General features: G+C 35.1%; 3 protein-coding genes across 7 annotated transcripts; 1 reads left to right on the top strand and 2 right to left on the bottom strand.

Annotated features, from left to right (window-relative positions):
* The first annotated feature begins 228 nt into the window (after positions 1-228).
* LOC132281828 (protein RKD1-like) lies at positions 229-4,085 on the top strand. The gene is made up of 5 exons (XM_059783492.1): positions 229-293; positions 441-583; positions 803-1,161; positions 1,778-2,107; positions 3,879-4,085. The coding sequence occupies exons 1-5, from the start codon at positions 229-231 to the stop codon at positions 4,083-4,085; spliced, it is 1,104 nt and encodes a 367-aa protein (XP_059639475.1).
* Positions 3,532-8,626, bottom strand: LOC132282736 (malate dehydrogenase, chloroplastic). Of its 4 annotated transcripts, none has more exons than XM_059784505.1 (2): positions 8,428-8,626; positions 3,532-5,353 (listed from the first exon to the last, which is right to left on the bottom strand). In XM_059784505.1, exon 2 carries the CDS (start codon positions 5,344-5,346, stop codon positions 4,093-4,095), a length of 1,254 nt encoding a protein of 417 aa, XP_059640488.1. In that variant the 5' UTR covers positions 5,347-5,353; positions 8,428-8,626; the 3' UTR covers positions 3,532-4,092. The 4 variants fall into 4 exon arrangements, with proteins under 4 accessions (XP_059640488.1, XP_059640486.1, XP_059640487.1 ...); XM_059784503.1 differs by having other exon boundaries at positions 3,532-5,377; positions 8,403-8,626; XM_059784504.1 differs by having other exon boundaries at positions 8,339-8,626.
* Positions 8,627-10,006: 1,380 nt separating this feature from the next.
* Positions 10,007-14,554, bottom strand: LOC132283197 (uncharacterized). 2 transcript variants are annotated; one of them, XM_059785122.1, is made up of 4 exons: positions 14,086-14,554; positions 13,049-13,087; positions 10,379-10,463; positions 10,007-10,273 (listed from the first exon to the last, which is right to left on the bottom strand). In XM_059785122.1, the coding sequence occupies exons 1-4, from the start codon at positions 14,488-14,490 to the stop codon at positions 10,143-10,145; spliced, it is 660 nt and encodes a 219-aa protein (XP_059641105.1). In that variant the 5' UTR covers positions 14,491-14,554; the 3' UTR covers positions 10,007-10,142. The 2 variants fall into 2 exon arrangements, with proteins under 2 accessions (XP_059641105.1, XP_059641106.1); XM_059785123.1 differs by having other exon boundaries at positions 10,007-10,268; positions 14,086-14,552.
* Between the last annotated feature and the right edge of the window lie 5,067 nt (positions 14,555-19,621).

Raw genomic sequence — 19,621 nt, forward strand, 5'->3', positions numbered from 1 at the left:
GTATGACCCGTACTCTTCTTCTCTTCATACACATCTCTCTCTCTCTCTCTCTCTCTCTCTCTATATTCGTTTCATTCCATGCAAATTGGCAACTCACTCATTAGTAGACTACTAAAAACCATAAAGAATCTCTCCTCTCTCTATACACACACACACACACACAATAAATAAAGTAGTAGTATTTGGATGGGAAGTCAGTCTGTCAAGGGTTGGTCAAGATATGAAGTAATGGCTAAAGAAGAAGACGAAGAAGTGTTCTCCTTTCCAACCCAACTATCTCCTCTTGATTTCAGGTAATTTGTATTAGGGTTTGACTAGAAGCTACTTTTTTCTTTATCTTCCTTCATTTACAATTCACAATCAATATACAAAAAGTGCGCGCAAACAATATATCCAATTTAAACAACCTTTTTTTTTTTGTGTGTATTTGCATGAAGCAGTGGATGTTCTGCGTTGAATTGGCAGTATGATTTAGCAATACAAGAGACTGCTTTTGATGCTTTGCCTTTAATGGAGAGCTTCCCTACCGATCCTTTGTATTCATCACTCGATCTTGTGCCAACTCCTAATATAAATATTCAAGGTAAGTATTATACAAACACATAAACATACATACACTAATCATATTGCTTTAACTTCGTTGAGTGTGATATATACTATTTGGAGAAATGCTATTCACGTCGAAAAGTTTGAATGAAACTCAACTAGGTCTTTGACTGTCCATTTTGTTCAAACTCTTCGACTTTAAAATCATGATCTTAATTTTTGAGGTATGATATTGGCCTTAATTTTATCATTGCAGAGGATTACTTGTGTGGTTATGGGAATGGATTTGGAGTTTGGAATGAAGTGATGAATGATGGATTTGAGATTGAGAACCAACAGCCATTGTTGTTGGGATACAATAATGAAGAGATTGGTGATGAGGAGAGTGTGAAAGAGAAAGAGGTTAGAAGGTGCAAGGTTGATGAAAGGAGTAATAATTACAAGACGCTGTCTAGAAACACTATATCTCAGTACTTTTATATGCCCATCACACAAGCTGCAAAGGAGCTTAATGTTGGATTGACACTGTTGAAGAAACGCTGTAGGGAGTTGGGCATTATGAGGTGGCCTCACCGGAAGTTGATGAGCCTCCAAACCTTAATCAAGAATGTTCAGGCACAAGATCTGTCTTTATCTCTCCCTATATATACATGTATAGATATATGTATATTTGATTATATAGGCTCTTCTTCCTCCCCCAAAAAAAGGTTCTTTACTTACCCAAAAAAAAAAAAAAAAATGAAGAGAGAGAGAGAGAGGGTTTTTTTGTTTTCGGGAAAATATGTAGAGTAGGTTTTTTTTTTTTTTTTTGCATACACATATATATATATATATATATATGTATGTATACACACATATAAATACACACCTAAAAGTCCAATGGTATGCATTGAAGTAGAAGTAGTCTCATTTTAATGCATCCAAGCTTTGAGTCGTTACACCCACAATTTATTTGTTGGACTCTTTGATCTAAATATCACAAACTCTTTTTAATACGAAAATCACATCCCCACATCATTTTTTTTTTTTTATAAATAAAAATATATATATATATATATAATTCACACTACAGTTATTTGAAAGAAAAACATTAGTACATGAGTGTCTATTTTTGACAGACAATTATGTCATTTGAATTATTAAAAAATTAATTGAAGTTGATGATCACATTTGTGTATTATATACACATGCACATATATATATTGATGATTTAGGGGAGTGAGTTATGCAGGAATTGGGGAAGGAGAGTGGAGATGGGGCAGAAGGGAAGTTGAGAAAGGCGATAGGGATATTGGAGCAGGAGAGGAAGTTGTTGGAAGAAATACCAGATATGCAGCTTGAGGACAAAACAAAGAGGCTGAGGCAAGCTTGTTTTAAGGCCAACTACAAGAGGAGGAAGCTAACGGGGATGGTGGACTCTCAATCCCAATCTTCTTCTACCTCCATTAATGCAACTCCAAATGCCACATATGTTTCTGAGTGCGCAATTAGGGACGACGACGACGACGAAGAGTTGAAGTCTCTTTTGTCCGACTGTTTTTCTTCTACTAATCAAAATGATGTATATCATATTTGAACCTCTACATACAATGGGTTGTTTCTTTCATGTGTGGAATCTGATATTAATAATTTATGTATTCAAGTGTGAGAATTCAGCATGCATGTATGGGGAAATCTTCTTTTGTTCATCTGATATTAATAATTTATGTGCTGGATATATTCTTGGAGATATACATGTCAACCTTTTGAACCATGTCTTCCTCTAATGGTTGGCTATATTATATTAGGTCCTAAAGGGATCTGAATCATACGAGTTTTAAAATGTCTGATCACCATATCATATAAGCGAATTTAATTTGCACCAGATGGCATTGATCAACATTGAGCAGGTTTATCCTTTATTTTGCGACAGAAATTCAACTTATATATGAAATAAATTAAGAAAAAGAAATGGAATATACATCAGGCATATATATATATATATATATATATATATATATATATGCTTTCTGTATAATAGGCAGCTTTGGTCTCTGTAGAACTGTGAGGGCATTTACATCCTAAGAAGTTCCAGTAAACTTAGGAAGGAACTTCTACTATGAATTAACTTTTCTCATGTTATTTGTTTGTCATGTTTTTTTCTACATATATTACAGCTAAGCTGTAAAAATGTGGCCGACTTTAAATCTGTATTGCCTGCAGTGTGAAAATTCTTCTAACAACTGTAATGGCTTTCTATCTTTTGCTTCATTTGTATCATGTTCAGTGTGTCAACTAAATTTCATATGCAAGTGCCGTGTTATGTGAGTGGTTGAGTTGCTCCTCATTTCCCGTATTCAAGCCTTGCACCATCCCTCTCCCTTCTAACAAATAACCATTAACCCTTGCCCTGAAAAAAAAAAAAAAAAAAAAAAAAAAAATTCATATATGCCCTGACGATTTCAGATGGGCAATATAGGACAATTTAAACCATTGCTTACCTGCCCAAGCAGTGCAATTCATTCTAAAGTTGTTAGAGAAAAGGGCAGCGGAATCACAATTTGGTCAATTGGGCAGAGGAAATTGGTGTACAAACAGTAGAGTTGCACATGTGTAAGTTTAAACAAGGACTAAATTCATCATGCCAAGAAAGAGACTCAACGTTTGGTAGTCGGTCTATTTTGGTTGCCCCCCACTGATTCACTGAATGTGGTGACGTACGAAAGAATAATATAGTACAAAATGGAAAATAAACAGAAAGGAAAAGGTACACAACTTGATAATAAAACTATGTCCAATCAGAAAACATAAAAACCGCAAAAAACATCAAAGAAATATTGATATATTATGGTGGGGTTTTTGTTTTTGACAAATATAATTTGGTTGTTTCCCGAGAGCTAGATGACCAAATTGAGAGAGAGATCTTTCAAACAAGCACCCCTCCTGAGCAACAACACGAGGTGACAATTATATCAGGTATATATAAAAAGATGATATCCATCATCCTGCAAAGCTAATGAAAGACATTTCTTAGAAATAAAAAGACAAACATCAAACCCAAGTTCACTAGTCGAACTAGATTCACACGAATCACATTACATTTTGAATAGAAAATAGACAGGAACAGCATTATGGTCTTAATTCAGATCAGAGAAAATTCCTTGAAATCAAATGCTAATGTTCAGAACATTCATTCCCTTTCATTCCATATATTTATAAATATATATATATATATATATATGTAGATAGAGAGCATCCAGTCTATTCTAACCCAAAAAAGACCTTTTCAGTTTACTCTGCTACGGTTGCACCAGCAATGTTATTTCAGAACAACTAAGTATTACATACTGCAGATGGGATCGAAACTCTATACTTGCTCTTCATTTCTCCATATCAAAATCACTCCAACGCCAAGGAAACAGCTCTTCATTCCTCCATATGAATATCACTCCAACGCCAAGGAAACAGGAAATGCAGAAATTCTAGTCTACAAAAATGAAAATGCTGATGCAATTATGAATCCGCAACATCATTCCCTTTCTCTGGGTGCTTTCGGCTAGCCAACTTTTATGCGTTCACTGTTTGCTTCTGTGCAAAAGCTATCCCCTTCTCAATGCTGGCCTTCAGTTCTGGCTTGAGAGCTGCCAGAGCCTTTTCCTCATACTCGGTCAATCCTTGGAGGTCAGATGAAATCACAGCCTCAACTCCTTTCCTCCCAAGCTTAACTCTTGACGCAAAGAACGGAAGTTCAGTCAACTCCGATTGGATGAAAGTGCACTCATAGACGTCACCATCTCCATCCAAAGCACGTAAAGAAGATTCGACAAATCTTGCCGCTGCATATGCCATTGACAGTGTAGCGGACCCTGCACCAGCCTTTGCTTCCACAACTTCTGTCCCAGCATTTTGGATCCTCACTGTCAGCTCTTGTATTTCTTCATCAGTGAAACTGACAGAGGGTTTCGTCTTTGACAGCAAGGGTAGAATAGTTATTCCGGCATGTCCACCAATAACTGGGACATCAACATCAATGAGCTTCAAGTTTTTCTTCTGGGCAACAAAGGTGTTCGCCCTCACAACATCAAGAGTGGTGACACCAAAGAGCTTCTTTGGATCATACACACCCTTTTGCTTCAAAATTTCTGCAGCAATCGGCACGGTAGAGTTTACTGGATTACTAATAATGTGAATGAAGGCATCAGGGCAGTTATCAGCAACGGCCTCAACCAACGTTTTTACTATGTTGGCATTGATGTTGAAGAGGTCGTCACGGGTCATACCCGGCTTCCTTGGAACTCCTGCAGGTATGACAACCACATCAACACCTTTCAAAGAATCTGCCAACTCAGAAGCTCCTGTGAAGTCCAAAACTTGAGAAGGAGTATTGCAGTGACTGAGATCAGCAGCAACTCCCTTGACATTTGCTATATCATAAAGGTGCAGCGATGAAACTAACGGGGACATCTTAACCAGAAGCGCTAGTGGCTGACCAATACCCCCACCAGCTCCAAGAATTGCCACTTTGTAAGATGCCTGAGGCTGAACGCAATTCCATGATCTCTGGCTTTCTTTTTGGGATTTTGCCACAAAGGAACCTCGAAGTGCTGCACTACTTTCCTTGCCCAAGAAGGTTGATTCTGATTCACAGCTTACAGATGTCGCTGCTTTGAGGCCGCTGAAACTCTTTAAACAGTTCCTGGAGTTAAATCTTACACCAGAGGCCTTTGATTGTGGAAGCAAGTTCGCTTTGGAGCCAAAGGACGTAGTTGATCCGATTGAAAAGATAGTTGCCGATGTTGCTGCTGCCGATGTTGCTGCCATCTCTCACCTGAAAATAGAAGGATATTAAGGCCTGTAGACCACATGACCAGAAATAAGTGTTAAATATGCAACAAACTGCTTGACCTTGAATATGAAATTCAGAATGGTTGATATTTTTTAGTATATGCAAAGAACAATGATTTCATATAAAGCATATCAAAATATGCAAACAGTTCCACAACCGGTCATCAGGGTTTACTTTAAAGATTAAGCTTAATAGACGTATGCAATTTTTTTCCCTTTTTCCTTTTTCCTTTTCTACATATAAGCCAGAAATAAACTCACAAGTCCAAATGTGTATTTCAAAACATACGTAAGAAACCAAAACATACATAAGATATCTGTGACTGCAGCCATTCGAATCAGAGAAAATACTGAGCAAATAATGTAACATTAAAAACTGAAGTCAATAACATGTCAAGCACCAAATGACAGTTGTGTTCACAAATCTATGCCTGATTGAGTGACAATACAGATTGTGAGATATAAATTTGTAATTGGCAATATTCGATGTCAAAACCAATCCTAGTTGAGTTGTAATTCAAGTTATTGTATCAGGATTGACATTGACTGCGGAATTGGAAAGTTGTTCATAGAAGAATACTGAGATCATCGAAAAGGAAAGAACAACTTTTAGGAAGTCGTTTCCCACTTAGGACAAATACCTACAAGGTATATTTTCCGAGTTACCAAAAACATAAATTTTCCAACTTCTATTTGGATTCTGTCAAGTGGGAACCGGTACCACAGTTGGGAGCCGGTTCAAGAAGCTGAGATTCGAAAAATCAATCCTGTCCTTTAGGAACCGGATCCACACGGTGCTACCGGTGCCACTGCTGTTTCATTTTACGAAACTTTGTCTTGATCAGTTTTAAACTTCCTATTTGGTTTAGAATGTTACCAAAAGTCCTATGCACGAAATTTTCTTTATTTTCAGAAAGATTAGGTCTTTAAAAATTCTATATAAACCCTGATACACATCTAGGTTTATTCATGGCTTTAGCATTACAACTTCATTATTCATAAAAGCCTTAGAAAGATTATTTTTGCAAAAAATCCAAGAGATTTATCTGTCATCTTTGTAGAACATACACATAAACACATAATAAGTTTAGAGTTGTGTTGTTCAAATCCTGATCGTACAGTTGCATCTACATCGATCAGAGAAAAACAAATCTACTTCTACATCGAATTTAGATATTGAAGAACAGAAGTAACAGCGATCACATTTTGAAAGGGTCAAAGCATTTGAGGAGTGTTGTTTAATCTACAAAGATCAAGCATAAGCCTGAGGTCAAGTTGCTGTTGGACGGGATGTCACAAAGCCAGAGGATTGTCAGCTATTGGTGTTTGGTAAAACGATAGAGTGTGAGTCAGTCAAAGTGAGTGTGAGTCAGAGTCAAAGTTCAGTGTACTTTGTTTTAAACATAGCGGATCGGTTTACTTCGGACTACACAGTCCACGAGGTTTTTCCTGCACAAACAGTTGACGTATTTTATCAACTGGGATTTCCTCGCTAAAAACCTGGTGTCATTTCTAAATTCTTACTTCGCTTTATTTTATCTTGCATAAGATTAATTGTATAATTGCTAAAATAAGTAAAGTTGGAAAGACACGGATCTGTTTCTAAGAATAAAAAACTTTCTAGATATTGCGTTGCCTACAACTCACACAGATTGTTCCCATCCATGAAGTCACCAGTTTAATAAGTATCCTTGGGTGGCACAACCTTGTTGGGTAGGCCAAAATGGTTGGCAAAGTCAAGTTAAACCCAAAACATCAGGTTTCAGACAATGATTTTGCTGAATAATTGGTGGCGGCGGCATTGAGTGTAACAAATTAATCAAATGTATCCTTTGTTCAGCAGGTACGATTAAAAACTTAACAAAAATATAGGCATTGGGTCAGAAGATTGTTGACTCCGAAGCCAAAAAAATTTCTGCTCCCAGCAAGGTGCAAAACAGTACAAAATCTATCACAAACAAGAAGATTATCACTATAAATCTTGGCCACGTAACAAAGTTGGAAACATGAATCATTTAGTGCATTTCTGGGCCATGTAAAAAAGTTGGAAAACATGAATAATTTAGCACCAGAATTCAACTTCTTGTACATTAAACAGAACAGGCAAACCAAAAATGATCCCGAAAAAGAGAATAAGAATAAATAATAAAAAAAAAAGAAAAGAAAAAATGAAAACCAAAATTAGTTACTAAAATAAATACAGATATATTTATCTCACACACTCTTTCCTTCTTTTCTTCGATTCTACCTCACAGAGTCTTAAATCCAATTAACAAAAGAAAAAGTTATTAGTCAGAAGCTAAGCTGAAAATTGATAATTTTATTACTATAAAACATGGAAATAAAAACACATGGTTTGTGGTAATTAGCAAAATTAAAAATAATTAATAAACATAAATTAGAAAGAAAAAAAAAAACGTGACTATCCCCAATTGAAGGAATAAATAAAAATATGTTACTTGGTAAAACAAAATGGTAAGGTAGCTAATTCAACCATGTAACAAGAATTTCAGAAAATTGCATATCAAGGGTTTCAAGATCTAAAGGCAATTTGCAAAATTTTCAAATTGTTGTAAATCTTTCTTAGATTCAACAGCACAATGAATGGAGCTGTGAGACATTATGACTGGATCCGAACTAAGTTACTCGTAATTACAATTATAAATTGAGAAACTACGAATCACATATCCAAGTCAGAGAAATGGCTCATAAATAAAAGAAGACTTGTTTAAACAAGATTTTATAAAAATTCATAGCGAATCTTAAAATTAACCATAAACAAAAAACCCCAGATACACATACTCACAAAATTCAAGATTAACTACTGAAAACGAACAGTAAGTTAAAAAAAACTCAAGAATCAATCTAAGCAACCATAGACCCAAAAATCTGAACTAAGGAAATGAGGCAACATATAAGTGAATGAACCAAACAAGTTTTAAACAGATACGAATCCACAAATCTATACCTCAAACGCAAAATCTCTAGAACCAGAAGCTACGAATCTAATAAGATTGATCAGAATAAATTACCCTTCAAATGTTTTCTGAGTCTGACCTCAATTTGAAGCACGCACAGAACGAAATGAACTGATCGGAAGAAAAGAAGAGAGAGAGAAAAGAGAAAGGTTAGCTCTGAAAAAGTTTCTGGTAAAACAAAGTACTAAAAAGGGTTGAATTTTCTCTTCTTTCTCGCCGTTTGGCCTCGAAGAAATCTAACTGCAGTGGTAGGTATGAGTTGGAGGTGAGCTCTATTTTGAATGACCACGAATCTTTTTAGAAATATTCTGATTCTCTGGAGCAGATCTAACCGTTGGTTTTCATGACTTTTTTAAAGGTTGGGATTAGTTATTGACAAAATGTTTCGATCTGGGCCGTTCGTCTTGAGTCCGACAAAAGAGACTTTTTACTTTTTAGCCTTATTTAAGTTTTGTGGGCTTGGGCCTGAAGCCCAAGAACAACAAGATACTTCATACGTTATTGTCAAATCTGGTAAATGTTGCAAAAAGGTTTGTCTCTTGTGATATCTAGAGATCAATTTGACCCTTTTCTGTCAACGAATTTAGATACATAATAATTGAGTTAGGGGTTTATGGTTATTATGATTCTTGATTATTTATTTATAATTATTTCTTTTTAAAGATTTATCATTTAAAATTGATTTTTTCTTTAAAAAGTATGCATAGCTTGTCTATCTAAACCAATCTCAACACCCCAATGCGGGTGAGTTTGGAAATTAATTTTTCTTGTGAAACAAGTTTTTGGGATAAGAGTTATCCATCTTGAATCTCATTTGGTTAACAATCTTAGCTACCTACTTTCAATAGAAGGTTGATGGGATTTTTATATCTCTCAAGGAGCCCGCGTGGTGGTGGTGATCTTGACCTTGTTGCTGTTTTCGCTGAACTTATACTTATTTTCTTGATTCCATTTTCGTCGGGAACCTGCCGTAGGAACAAAGTGTTCGATCGATCATGAAAATTTAACATCGATAATAGGTGTGATTAAGTAACAAAGTTAACAACTAACTACAAATTGAATTGTTAAAAAAAAAAACTACAAGTTGAATTGCTCTTCCAAATTGAATTGCTTTGCTTTGAACTGCTCATTTCCAAATTTAAAAACTGCTTATCTTATCTTATCTAGGGATAAAATTTGGATTTTTTTTTTTTTTATTTCCTTTCCATTTTTCGAAGTTGCATACCGATTATTAGCAGAGTCCTATAATGGTAATAATTGTAATGGTTCCAAATCAAAAATTCCTAACTCAATGGTGCTATAAAATTTCCCAAAATGTAAAGCTTAGTTTGTAATTTTGAGAACAGTTTTCTGTTTTTAATTTTTTAAAACAGAAAATTGTACAAAAAATTCTGTTCGGTTCAGTTTTTTGAAAACGGTTTTTTGAATACAGAAGTTATAAAAATGTCTTTTTAAATAACTATCTTTTATAATTCTTTAAAAACAATTTTTTGTTCTTTGAATTTTTACTAACTGTTTTCAGAGTTACAAATCAAGCATGCCCACCGTATTCTACTAAAATTTTTAGCACAATACCTCAAAATATTGAAAATGTCATGCGATTTCCAGGGGAGAGAGGAGGAGGGGATGTGGAGGTAGAAGTCTGCACATGTTCAGTATATCAATAATGAGCATTATCGGAAGATCCATATCAAGCATTATAAATTAGTGCAGTTACATATGAAGTGTTACCAAACATTGGGCAGAAACATTCAGCTGAATGGCACACTAAATACAGCTTTCAAAATTTCCATCCTAAAAGTAAATTTTAAAACTCTTTGGTTGCCCCCGTGATTGATCACTGAATGCTACATCCCCCGGAATCTGCCCCACGACGGACATTGCCGTAGGCCGATAATTCAAGGAGATCCATGTCACGGCCTGCACTGGTTTAAAAAATAATTGGAAACAGTTACAATAGAGTATCCAAATTAATAATTGCACACTCATTGTTTAACAATTTTGACGGGCTTCATGAGACCTGCAATTACCTGAAACCCGGCAGTAAGAGCTTTTCTGAATAAGATCCGCTCTGGATATCTCAGTCCGATTCCCTTTTGATCTGTTAACTGTTGCCTGCAGTAAGAAAGGGACACGGTACAAAAGTAAACTCTCCAAATAAGTGATGTACATGCACAACACAGTAATAGAATAACAACAATTTTCAGAAAAGAAAAGAAAAGAAAAGAAAAGAATAGAACAGAACAGCTTCAAAACAGTGTGTCTAGGTGAAAACCTAATAAGTAAATTCAGGGTACCCTAAATCTGAGTTCACCATTCAGACGCCAACATAAACAATGATTTTCTTACACTTGTTTGAATAGCCAAAACAGAGATGCCACCAAAATATCCCCAACGTCAAATGAATTGCACAAAATCTTATAAAATGACATTAATGTAATTGTGATGTCGTGGCTTGAATTTGGTTCTGGGTTGTGTTGCAACCGGTATTTTTGGTAATCCGAGGGAATTTTTTGACCCGTTTTACTTGTGGATTGTGGATCCTGTTTAGTAATCTCTTGTACCCTGGTATATTAGAAACACTGAAAATTGTAGAAAAAAGAGTGAGAGAGCGAGAGCCAAGGTTTGGGAGGCTGAAACTTGTAATATCCTGATTTTCGCATAGTGAAACCTTTCGCTGGATCTTCACCGTGGACGTAGACATAACTTGTGTTGAACCATGCCAAATCTTTATGTTCTTTGTTTGTGGTGTGTTTATTTTTCTATCATGTTTTGTGATTTGTTCTTCAGTTTGCTGCATTTGTTGTAACAATGTTATTAAAATTAACAGCTAGATTACCAACGGGCCAGTGATCTAACGGTATCAGCCTCTTACTTTCCAAAGGAAGGTCAGAGGTTCAAATCTCGAAAAAGACGTGTGTGTGAGTACCAACTAGAAAAAAAAAAAAAAAAAAAAAAATTCACAGGTAGATTAAGAAAAGGTGAAGTCCTTTCATCCTTGCCTCCTCGTGGCAAGTTGTCAAAAGATGTAGGTCAAGAAGTAGGGGGAGAGAGAGAGAATTTCTTCTTTCTTTACTAAGTTCCACATAGAAACCAATATCGCAATTAGGATTTGAACCCTGCAACTTTCCCTTTTGGGGAGCACGGTATCTAAGAGATGAAAGTCCACATTTTTTATAGAATACAAATAATTGATAAAATTACATTTGTATAGCTGGGACAATATCCATCCTTTTCTAGTAACGTGTAAGATGCTATCTTCTTATGGATCTGCTACAAAATCAAGGAAAGGGAATTTGAGATTATTGAGAACGAGGTGAAGGGAGCCCAAACTTCATTTTGGTGCACTAGCTCCGATTGTTGAAGATGGAAATTAGAGACAGAAATCTAGAGCTGTTTGGCTCAAGGAAAGGGACAATAATACGAAGTTTCTTCACTGGTTGGTTAATGCTCATTGATAGCTAAATACCGAAGAAGATATTAGAAGAGGTAAGTGTTGTTCTATCAACCCTTATATGCAGAATATTGCCATTGGAGGCCGGTGTTGAATGGGTGGTAGTTTGATTGCATCTTGGAGGAGGAAAGAGAGTGGATGGATAGATTGATTTCAGAGGAAGTAGTTCCGGCATTGAAGAGCTGCAACGCTGATATAGATCTGGGTTTTCAGATGGCTTTACTATGGCTTTCTTTCAAAAAGAATTGGGAGCTGGTCAGAAAGGAGGTGACGGAAACCTTTGGGTATTTTTTCGAGCATGAGCAGTTCAAGTAGAGTATCAATGCATCTTTCATTGCCCTTATTTCAAAAAAGGTGAAGCTATATTAGAAGCCAAATATTTAAAGTGATTAGCATCATGGGAAGTGTGTATAAGATAATAGCTAAGGTGATCGCTTTGAGGTTGCGAAGGGTGAATGATGGTCTTATCTCGGAATCACGAAATGGTTTTGTTGGAGGTGCTTGAATTCTTTGTCCAGATATTGCTGCGAAGGGTGATTGTTGATTGATGGTCTTATCTCAGAATCACAAAATTCATCTTTCATTCCCCCTTAGTGTTGCCTTGTTATGAAGGAGTTGAAACGATTCAATGGATGTTAATTACTTTGAGTTTCATGCTTTTGATTGTTATCACTTTTGGTTTTTCTTTTTTTCTTTTTTTTTTTTAATGCATTTTTCTATAGTTGATTATTTAATATTTTGATGATTATTTATGATATGTGAACTTTTTGATTATTTAGATAATTGGATATGTTTTATTTGACATGTATCATGCCATGTTCTTGATTTATAATTGTAGTGATTTGTGAATCCTGTGATTATATGTTATACATTACACATCTATAAGTGATTATACTATCAGTAGTTACAAAAATTGCAATGCTATGTGATCTTTTTCCATATTCCATCAAAATTGTGCCTTAATTCAGTCACGCTTGGAGCTGTCCTTGCGTTTGGGCTTCAAGAGACCTTGGCATCTAAGTGCATCTCGTGCCTTTAACAGCTATGTTATTGAGAGTAAATGAAGTTCTAGATTGTTAGTTTATCAAGTGAACTTTCAGAGAAACATTTCTTTTAAAAACGGCCTATGTATTGATGACATTGTAGAAGAGCATTAGCTACAGCATGCTATATAGAAGCATAGAAAAGTATTCCACTTAAATGCAATAATCATGGATGCCAATAGCTAAGGAAACATAACCAATACCTGTAAAACTTGACAATTGTCCAATGTGCTTTTCCCCCCCTGCGAATATTCAAAACATAATCTCAGACAGAAATTCTCAACAAAAAATTAAGATAAGCTTCAAGACGAGTAGGATCATTGTGCAAGATGACAAGACTGCACAATTTCCATACACTTCCTCACATATGATAAAATTCAGAAAGGGAAGGGTTTGAAAATGCAAGACTGATTCCTGTCAAGAACTGAAGTTGAACCAAAGGAAAGCAATTATAAAAGAAGAACCATTGACAATGCTGTGCATATGAAACTTGAAATACGCAAGTTTTAAGATATAAGATAAGTGCTGAATGACGTATGGTAGCTAACAATTCCCCCATCAGCCCCACTTCAACCAAAAGAAAAGTCTGTTCTATATGATAAGATATTTAAAATTTACGTCAGAGCATTTTATAATGTATGACCAAGGACCTAATTTTCAAGTTTCATTTCAATATATTGTCCCCAAAAGGACCCAATCAAATAACACAAAGTAATAGGAAAAAACATGATTTTTGAATCATAGTACTAAAAAATTCAAGAAGATGCAAAGAAAAGGTAATACATTTAGCCAATAAAATTAGTTTTAATGAAGTCATCATAGTTAGTTTATATGAAGTAATTTCTTTCCTCTATGCACTGATATACATTCAAGGCACCCCATTTCAGAAAAATGTAAAATTAATCAATGTTTGGAAAAGCCATCAACTGTTCAATTCTACAGTAAGATTAAAAATATAGAGATCGACGTCAATAAGTTCAATCAACCCAAAAATCAAAACCCCAAATCAAGGCAACCCACTTCCCATAATCATCACTAGCAACAAAATAAAGAGCAAGCACAAAAGGGAACACATAACCTAAGAAAAGTGGAAAATGGAGTATAATTCAGAAATGCATAATCCAGAAGATAATTGCTAAATTGAAGCAAACCCAATTGGTATAATCCCAAAAAGTAACAAAATGAACAACACCCACAAACGGAAATGCATGCAAACGCACAAAGATTGAAACTGGAGTACCTTCGAATAAGGAATGATGTGATCATAATCATGGCAGAGACAACCGGGGCAACCGACGAGCTTCCGGAACACAGTGTTGCCGAGTGCGTCCCGACGCCATCGATCTGGGTCTCGGCCTTTGACCTTCTGTGCCTTGTCCCAGCATTGTTGTTTGACACTGTAAGGGAAGCTTCTAGGGTTAGGGTTTGGGTTGGTGTCGTCAGGGGAGATTTGCAGGTTTCCGAAGAGAGTGAGGTCTTCGGTGACGAATTCACGATCGAGAAGAGAGGCGGAGGGAGAGAGTCTTGATGGGCGAGACCCAGTTGGTCCTGTTTCGAAACCAGGTGAGCCGATGGTCCGGTCTGTGCTCGGAGATGAATAGCTCCTCCTTTTTCCGCTTTTGCTCGGCCTTGTCTTCTGCGCCATTTTCGTCAAATAGGAGCCAGGGAATCAGAGGAGAAACTTCTACTGGATAACCAAAGTATTCACACATAAAATATCCAAAAAAATTTATCTTTCACGTACTAACAAAATCAGCCTAATGGTTTTTACCTAAAAAAAAAAATCAGCCTAATGGTTGATTTGTTGTAAAGGAAAATGCGGTCTTAATCGAAAACCATGGTCGACTTGTAGTGTGAATAGTTGAATTACACGATAGCATTTTTTAACCTTGACACAGAGAGCATTAAGTTGTACTCTCCGTCCCACAGGTTAATAGTTTATTATTTTATTTTTACATGTTGTTAATTTTATATTTTATTATGTAAGTATTTTGTATTTGATGTCAAACTTCTATTGCATGGAGAGGTTTGATATTATTTTCATAATTTTGTATTTGAAAAATAATGACAACGTTGCGTGTTATGATGATTTTACATTAACTTTTGTCAGATAAAAATAAATAAATAACTTTTGCGTTTTAACATTGAAAATTGATATTCTTATTAATTTAATCAATTGTTTTATCTTTATACTCTAAGTGGTGGAATCCAATAGCTTTAATGGCAAGACCACCACCGTCATCACTATTCACTATCACCACTACATTGTGGCGCCAATTTTTTTATATTGAATTATCAATGATACATTATCATTGCTTTAACATTGTAAGAATGAAATTGGCCGACCTAAATTTTCTTTCTTCAATCTATCCTACTATTACATGTTTTTTTCCTCTCCAGACTTCACTTTTTAAAGTCATTTTAATAATTTCATTCATATCATTTTTGGATATCTTATTAGTCTCTTAAGTTCTATATTTTCTATTCATGATTCATCGTATAAGTCGGTGCGCGATGTATAGGACGGTTCGTAATTTTTTTTCAACAATCCAATATTGTTACACACTTTCATATTGGCCGATTCCATCGGTTTACATCAATATTTATCCGAATATGTTACACTGCGATCGCTAGCAAACCATTTAAATTTACTATTTCTAATTATAAACCTAATTTTTTTTTTCCCTTATTGATAACATTATCTCTTCTTATCACTTCACTCATCCACCTTAATATTTTTATTTTTTATTTTTTTATTGCCAACACTATATGTCTCATACAAAATAATTGGTCTAATATAGATTCTATAAAGATTTTCTTTTAAAAACCGAGTTTGAGGTTTGAAACCTAGTCTTTGGTAAGTAAAAGTTGTGCACTTGCCACTTGACACTGCAATTAATAATATTAAATGGTCTCTAAAACTCCAATAAAAAATCAATAAGAATCTATTTTGTCCAAATATGTTATAAAAAATTCTCTTTACATCTTAAATTGTGAAATGCCTCACGGATCATTTTGATGCCAGCTGCTAGTAGATTTTGACATGGGTTACTATTCTCTTAAATTCAAAAGCATCACAGAGATATAAACAAATCCATCTGCAAGTATTAGTCTATAATATATACTGTACAACTTTACATCACACCTAACCCTTATTAAGGATTCTTATGATATTAGTCTATAATTCTATACAGTACAACTTTACATCACACTTGACCCTCATTAAGGATTCTTATGATCTTTCAACCCATGATTACAAATGCTGATCAACCTATTCGACACAAAATGCTTGCATTCTCCTGTTAGTGATATGATCACGGCCGAAAAATGTCTCCACAAGAGTTCCTGGTTGAAGATGGAATCTAACTCTCAAGCATCATATCTAGCAAGCAAACACTTAAGTACATCTCCTGCACTTCTTTGCCTGTGCCGTGGCGAGTAAATATTTAAGGCAGTGACAACCTAATCCTCTTTAAAGATTCATAGGGGAAAAACATAAAGGAAAATGAATTTACCCGCTGCCAAAGTCAAGTGCTAGAAGGAAGCCATCTGCCTTCTTTGTGTATGAAATGAAATGTTCACTAGCTCATCAATGGATAAAGGTTTCATTAAGAAGCTAGTTACACCGAGTTTCAAGCACTTCCCAATAGTAGGGATTTCGTCCTCTGTCAACAACACTACACAGAACAAAAGCAGTATAATATTGAGGATCTGCCTATGATTTATACCAAACTAAAGAAGGTGTATTATATAAAAATATTGACAGTAGATATAATAAGGCTTACTGATGACAGGAATATGTTGCAACTCTTTACTCCCCATAACGTACTTCAACACTCGTGCACCATTAGCCACTAAATGGTTTATATTAGCAAGAATAATATCGATATTTGGCCCCTCAGCATTGAGTGTATTAACCATCTCTGCAGGCGTCCACACCGATGTTACTGTGAACCAACATGAATCCATAATCAATTCAGAGTACGGTGTTGGAAGAATTATAAGTACAGCAAACCTAATAAGTTTACTGGAGCCATTGAGCAATCCAAAACTACAATTTAGAAAATAGAGTGGTCACTATAACGTAGAGGTTAAAAAGTCTAAAAGAGAAGCTGAAGCTTTCATATGCGAACTTCCAAAGAAATTCTAAAATCACATTTGAAGGGGAGTACAAGATGCATTAATTAGAAAATCTAAAATCACAATTGATGGGAAGTCACAAATCATTGACCACGTTGGATTTTATATGAAACTTCATGAGCTTCTTATCAAATCTGCACTTCAAGAAAAGAAAGGGGGGAAAAATCACCGATGGATGCTTACAAACCTATTTTCTCCATGAAAAAGGAACACAAAAGAATCTAAAGGGACGTTTAATTAGATATAAATTTGTGTGCGTACATGCATGTTTCTAGCGAACTGTCAGAATTAAAATTTAAGTTATGATATCTCAAACATGTTTAATAGGAAACATTTTCTTTGTCTGGTGTAATGCATGTAATCTTGAGATAATAATTTACTTTAAAGAGTATGAAAATTGTTTCCATCGCATTTGTCTAATGTTAATTAGAACCATGTGAAAAGGCATTGTCATATTATGTCATTTCCTCGTTAAAACATTTCCATATATAGTAACAAAGGGAGCCAACAACCAACTTTCTAATGGTGCTTAGCTTAATGATTAGTTCCAACCTTTTTGTTTCTTCACATCTTAAACACGTGCAAAATTTCCACTCCTATATGCTAAAACAAGTATAAATGATAATAAGTAAGCAATACATATAAAACAACCTATAAAAATATTGAATCTGGCTTCAAAATAATTCTGATGGTCAATACCACAACTAAATTTCAAAAAAGAAGATTCTAACTCAAAGGCATTATCCTTCAGGCAAACAATACACATTACAGACCATATAAAGTACAATCACAATATAGTATAATTAGGAGAAAAATAAATCAAAATTGAACTGATAATTGCAAATTCACCTAATTACTCCGTAAATCATAAGTTCATAACTGTAGTAAAATATTAAGAAATGGGAGTTTCCCGCTCTGAGTTGATCAGACACATATGTTTTCATCAGGTTATGAGGGTAAAAACCAAAACAGAGCAGCAGCAAATAAACAATGTAGTAATGTGAAAAAAAGCTGGACTAACCAACATTTTCGGCCAATAATATAGAAAAACCAGTTAATTTGTGTACTGATGTGAACACTTTCAAAATTATATAATTCCTATAAGAAGAAGCAATCGCAAATATTTAAATTAATGCAGCAAAAACTAAATAACCAAACAGAAAGAGAAAGAAAAGAAAAAATACCCTGATAGGAACACTTGCGAAGAAGTGTGATTACTTCTCCACAACTCTCCAAGTCGATTTCACAAAGTAAAATCTTTACTTTGCTTCGATCGATATGATCAAATGCACTACCATTTTCGCTCATTACAATTTTCTTTCCCTTGTCCATTTGCATACAATGTACACAAAAACAGCTACTTTTAAAGCTTCAAAAGATCAAAACGGAGTCTTCTCAACACACCCCACTACGTATCTCTCAGTAAACTATAGTATATAACTTTGTGGTATAAATCAAACCCTAGTTCTCCTATTTATAGATGTTTGAATCAGAGGACCAAGAGTTGGGTATACCGAATTTTTAGTTGTGCTATGGATAAATTGGTTCTCCAGAGGTGTTTCACCTCTCTGATGAACTAAATTGGGAACAACAACAAGAGAGAGAAGAGATTGATTTTACTGATTTGAACAGAAAAGGGCGATGAGATATTATTCCTACAATATCGGAAATCTTTGATGACATGTTGCAGATCTCGGAGAAATTGTTGAGTCTCTCACGTAATTACGCTTTACATTTTTCGGAATTTGAAGGGTAAGGAAGAACTAGTGTGGGGACTATTGAGAGACTGTGCAGCCATGTTCGAGTATTCACATAAAATAGAGAGCAATCCATAAAAAAAATTAGGGTAATTACACTCACCTCCATACTTTGACATCTCCTGATATTTGGCCTCCTTTGTTTGACCTCTCTTGGATTTGGTCTCACAGTAGAGTTTGTCCCTATCCTTAAAAACAAATGAATGGGCAAAAATAGGTGGGTATATGGTATTATTTAATAATTTAAATTTTTTAATAAAAGTTTTCGGCTGTTGTCAAACTTAATCATTAATATGGTGTCATGTCCGATTCAAAAGGCGCCTGACTCTTCACTCTAGATAGACAGGGTGGCCTGAGCCGCTACAAGAGCGTTGCGAGTTCATCACTACTTAATGGTTTAAAATTTTAAATAAATGATAAGTGCCAACCCGTTACATTTGGCCACCTTACTCAACGACACTGTTAGCCTGCCTCTTTTTTTTTTCTTTTTTTTTTTCCCTACTTATCTATTGATCAAATTTTATAAAATAACAATTTTGTCATTCCTTATATACAATAAAAGCAAGAGCAGTGATAGGGGAACTGAAAGGTATTCCCCGAACTAATCACTGAACTTGACGTGGCTTGGCCACGTCAGATTCTCACTCCTCTTGCGTGAGGAAGCAAAATAGTCTATCGCATGTCAGGTTAAAAAAAGAAAAAGAAAAGGTGGGAACGTGGTTGTATATCGTGAAAAGAAATACCAAAAAACTCACAAGTTTTTAAAATTAGAGAGAACTTATCTTTATCTTTTTTTAAGGAATCAATTTATCTTTATCTTGTTAAATCAAATTAAATCACTATACTTGTTGAATTGCTCGTGGAGAAGAAAACTGATTC

This window comes from Cornus florida, unplaced genomic scaffold, assembly GCF_030987335.1.
Source record: "Cornus florida cultivar Cherokee Brave unplaced genomic scaffold, ASM3098733v1 CherokeeBrave_3.0.0_Hap2_Chr11, whole genome shotgun sequence".
NCBI classification, from domain to species: domain Eukaryota; kingdom Viridiplantae; phylum Streptophyta; class Magnoliopsida; order Cornales; family Cornaceae; genus Cornus; species Cornus florida.

Excerpts from the sequence above, each read along its gene's own strand:
- LOC132283197 (XM_059785122.1), bottom strand. The coding sequence starts at position 14,490 with ATGGCGCAGAAGACAAGGCCGAGCAAAAGCGGAAAAAGGAGGAGCTAT. Across the intron at positions 13,088-14,085 it reads ACATCATTCCTTATTCGAAG|GGGGGGAAAAGCACATTGGA; the intron begins GTACTCCAGTTT and ends GAATATTCGCAG. Across the intron at positions 10,274-10,378 it reads CTCTTACTGCCGGGTTTCAG|TGCAGGCCGTGACATGGATC; the intron begins GTAATTGCAGGT and ends TTTTTAAACCAG.
- LOC132282736 (XM_059784505.1), bottom strand. The coding sequence starts at position 5,346 with ATGGCAGCAACATCGGCAGCAGCAACATCGGCAACTATCTTTTCAATC.
- LOC132281828 (XM_059783492.1), top strand. The coding sequence starts at position 229 with ATGGCTAAAGAAGAAGACGAAGAAGTGTTCTCCTTTCCAACCCAACTA. Across the intron at positions 294-440 it reads CTATCTCCTCTTGATTTCAG|TGGATGTTCTGCGTTGAATT; the intron begins GTAATTTGTATT and ends TGCATGAAGCAG. Across the intron at positions 2,108-3,878 it reads CTTCTACTAATCAAAATGAT|ATGGGATCGAAACTCTATAC; the intron begins GTATATCATATT and ends TACATACTGCAG.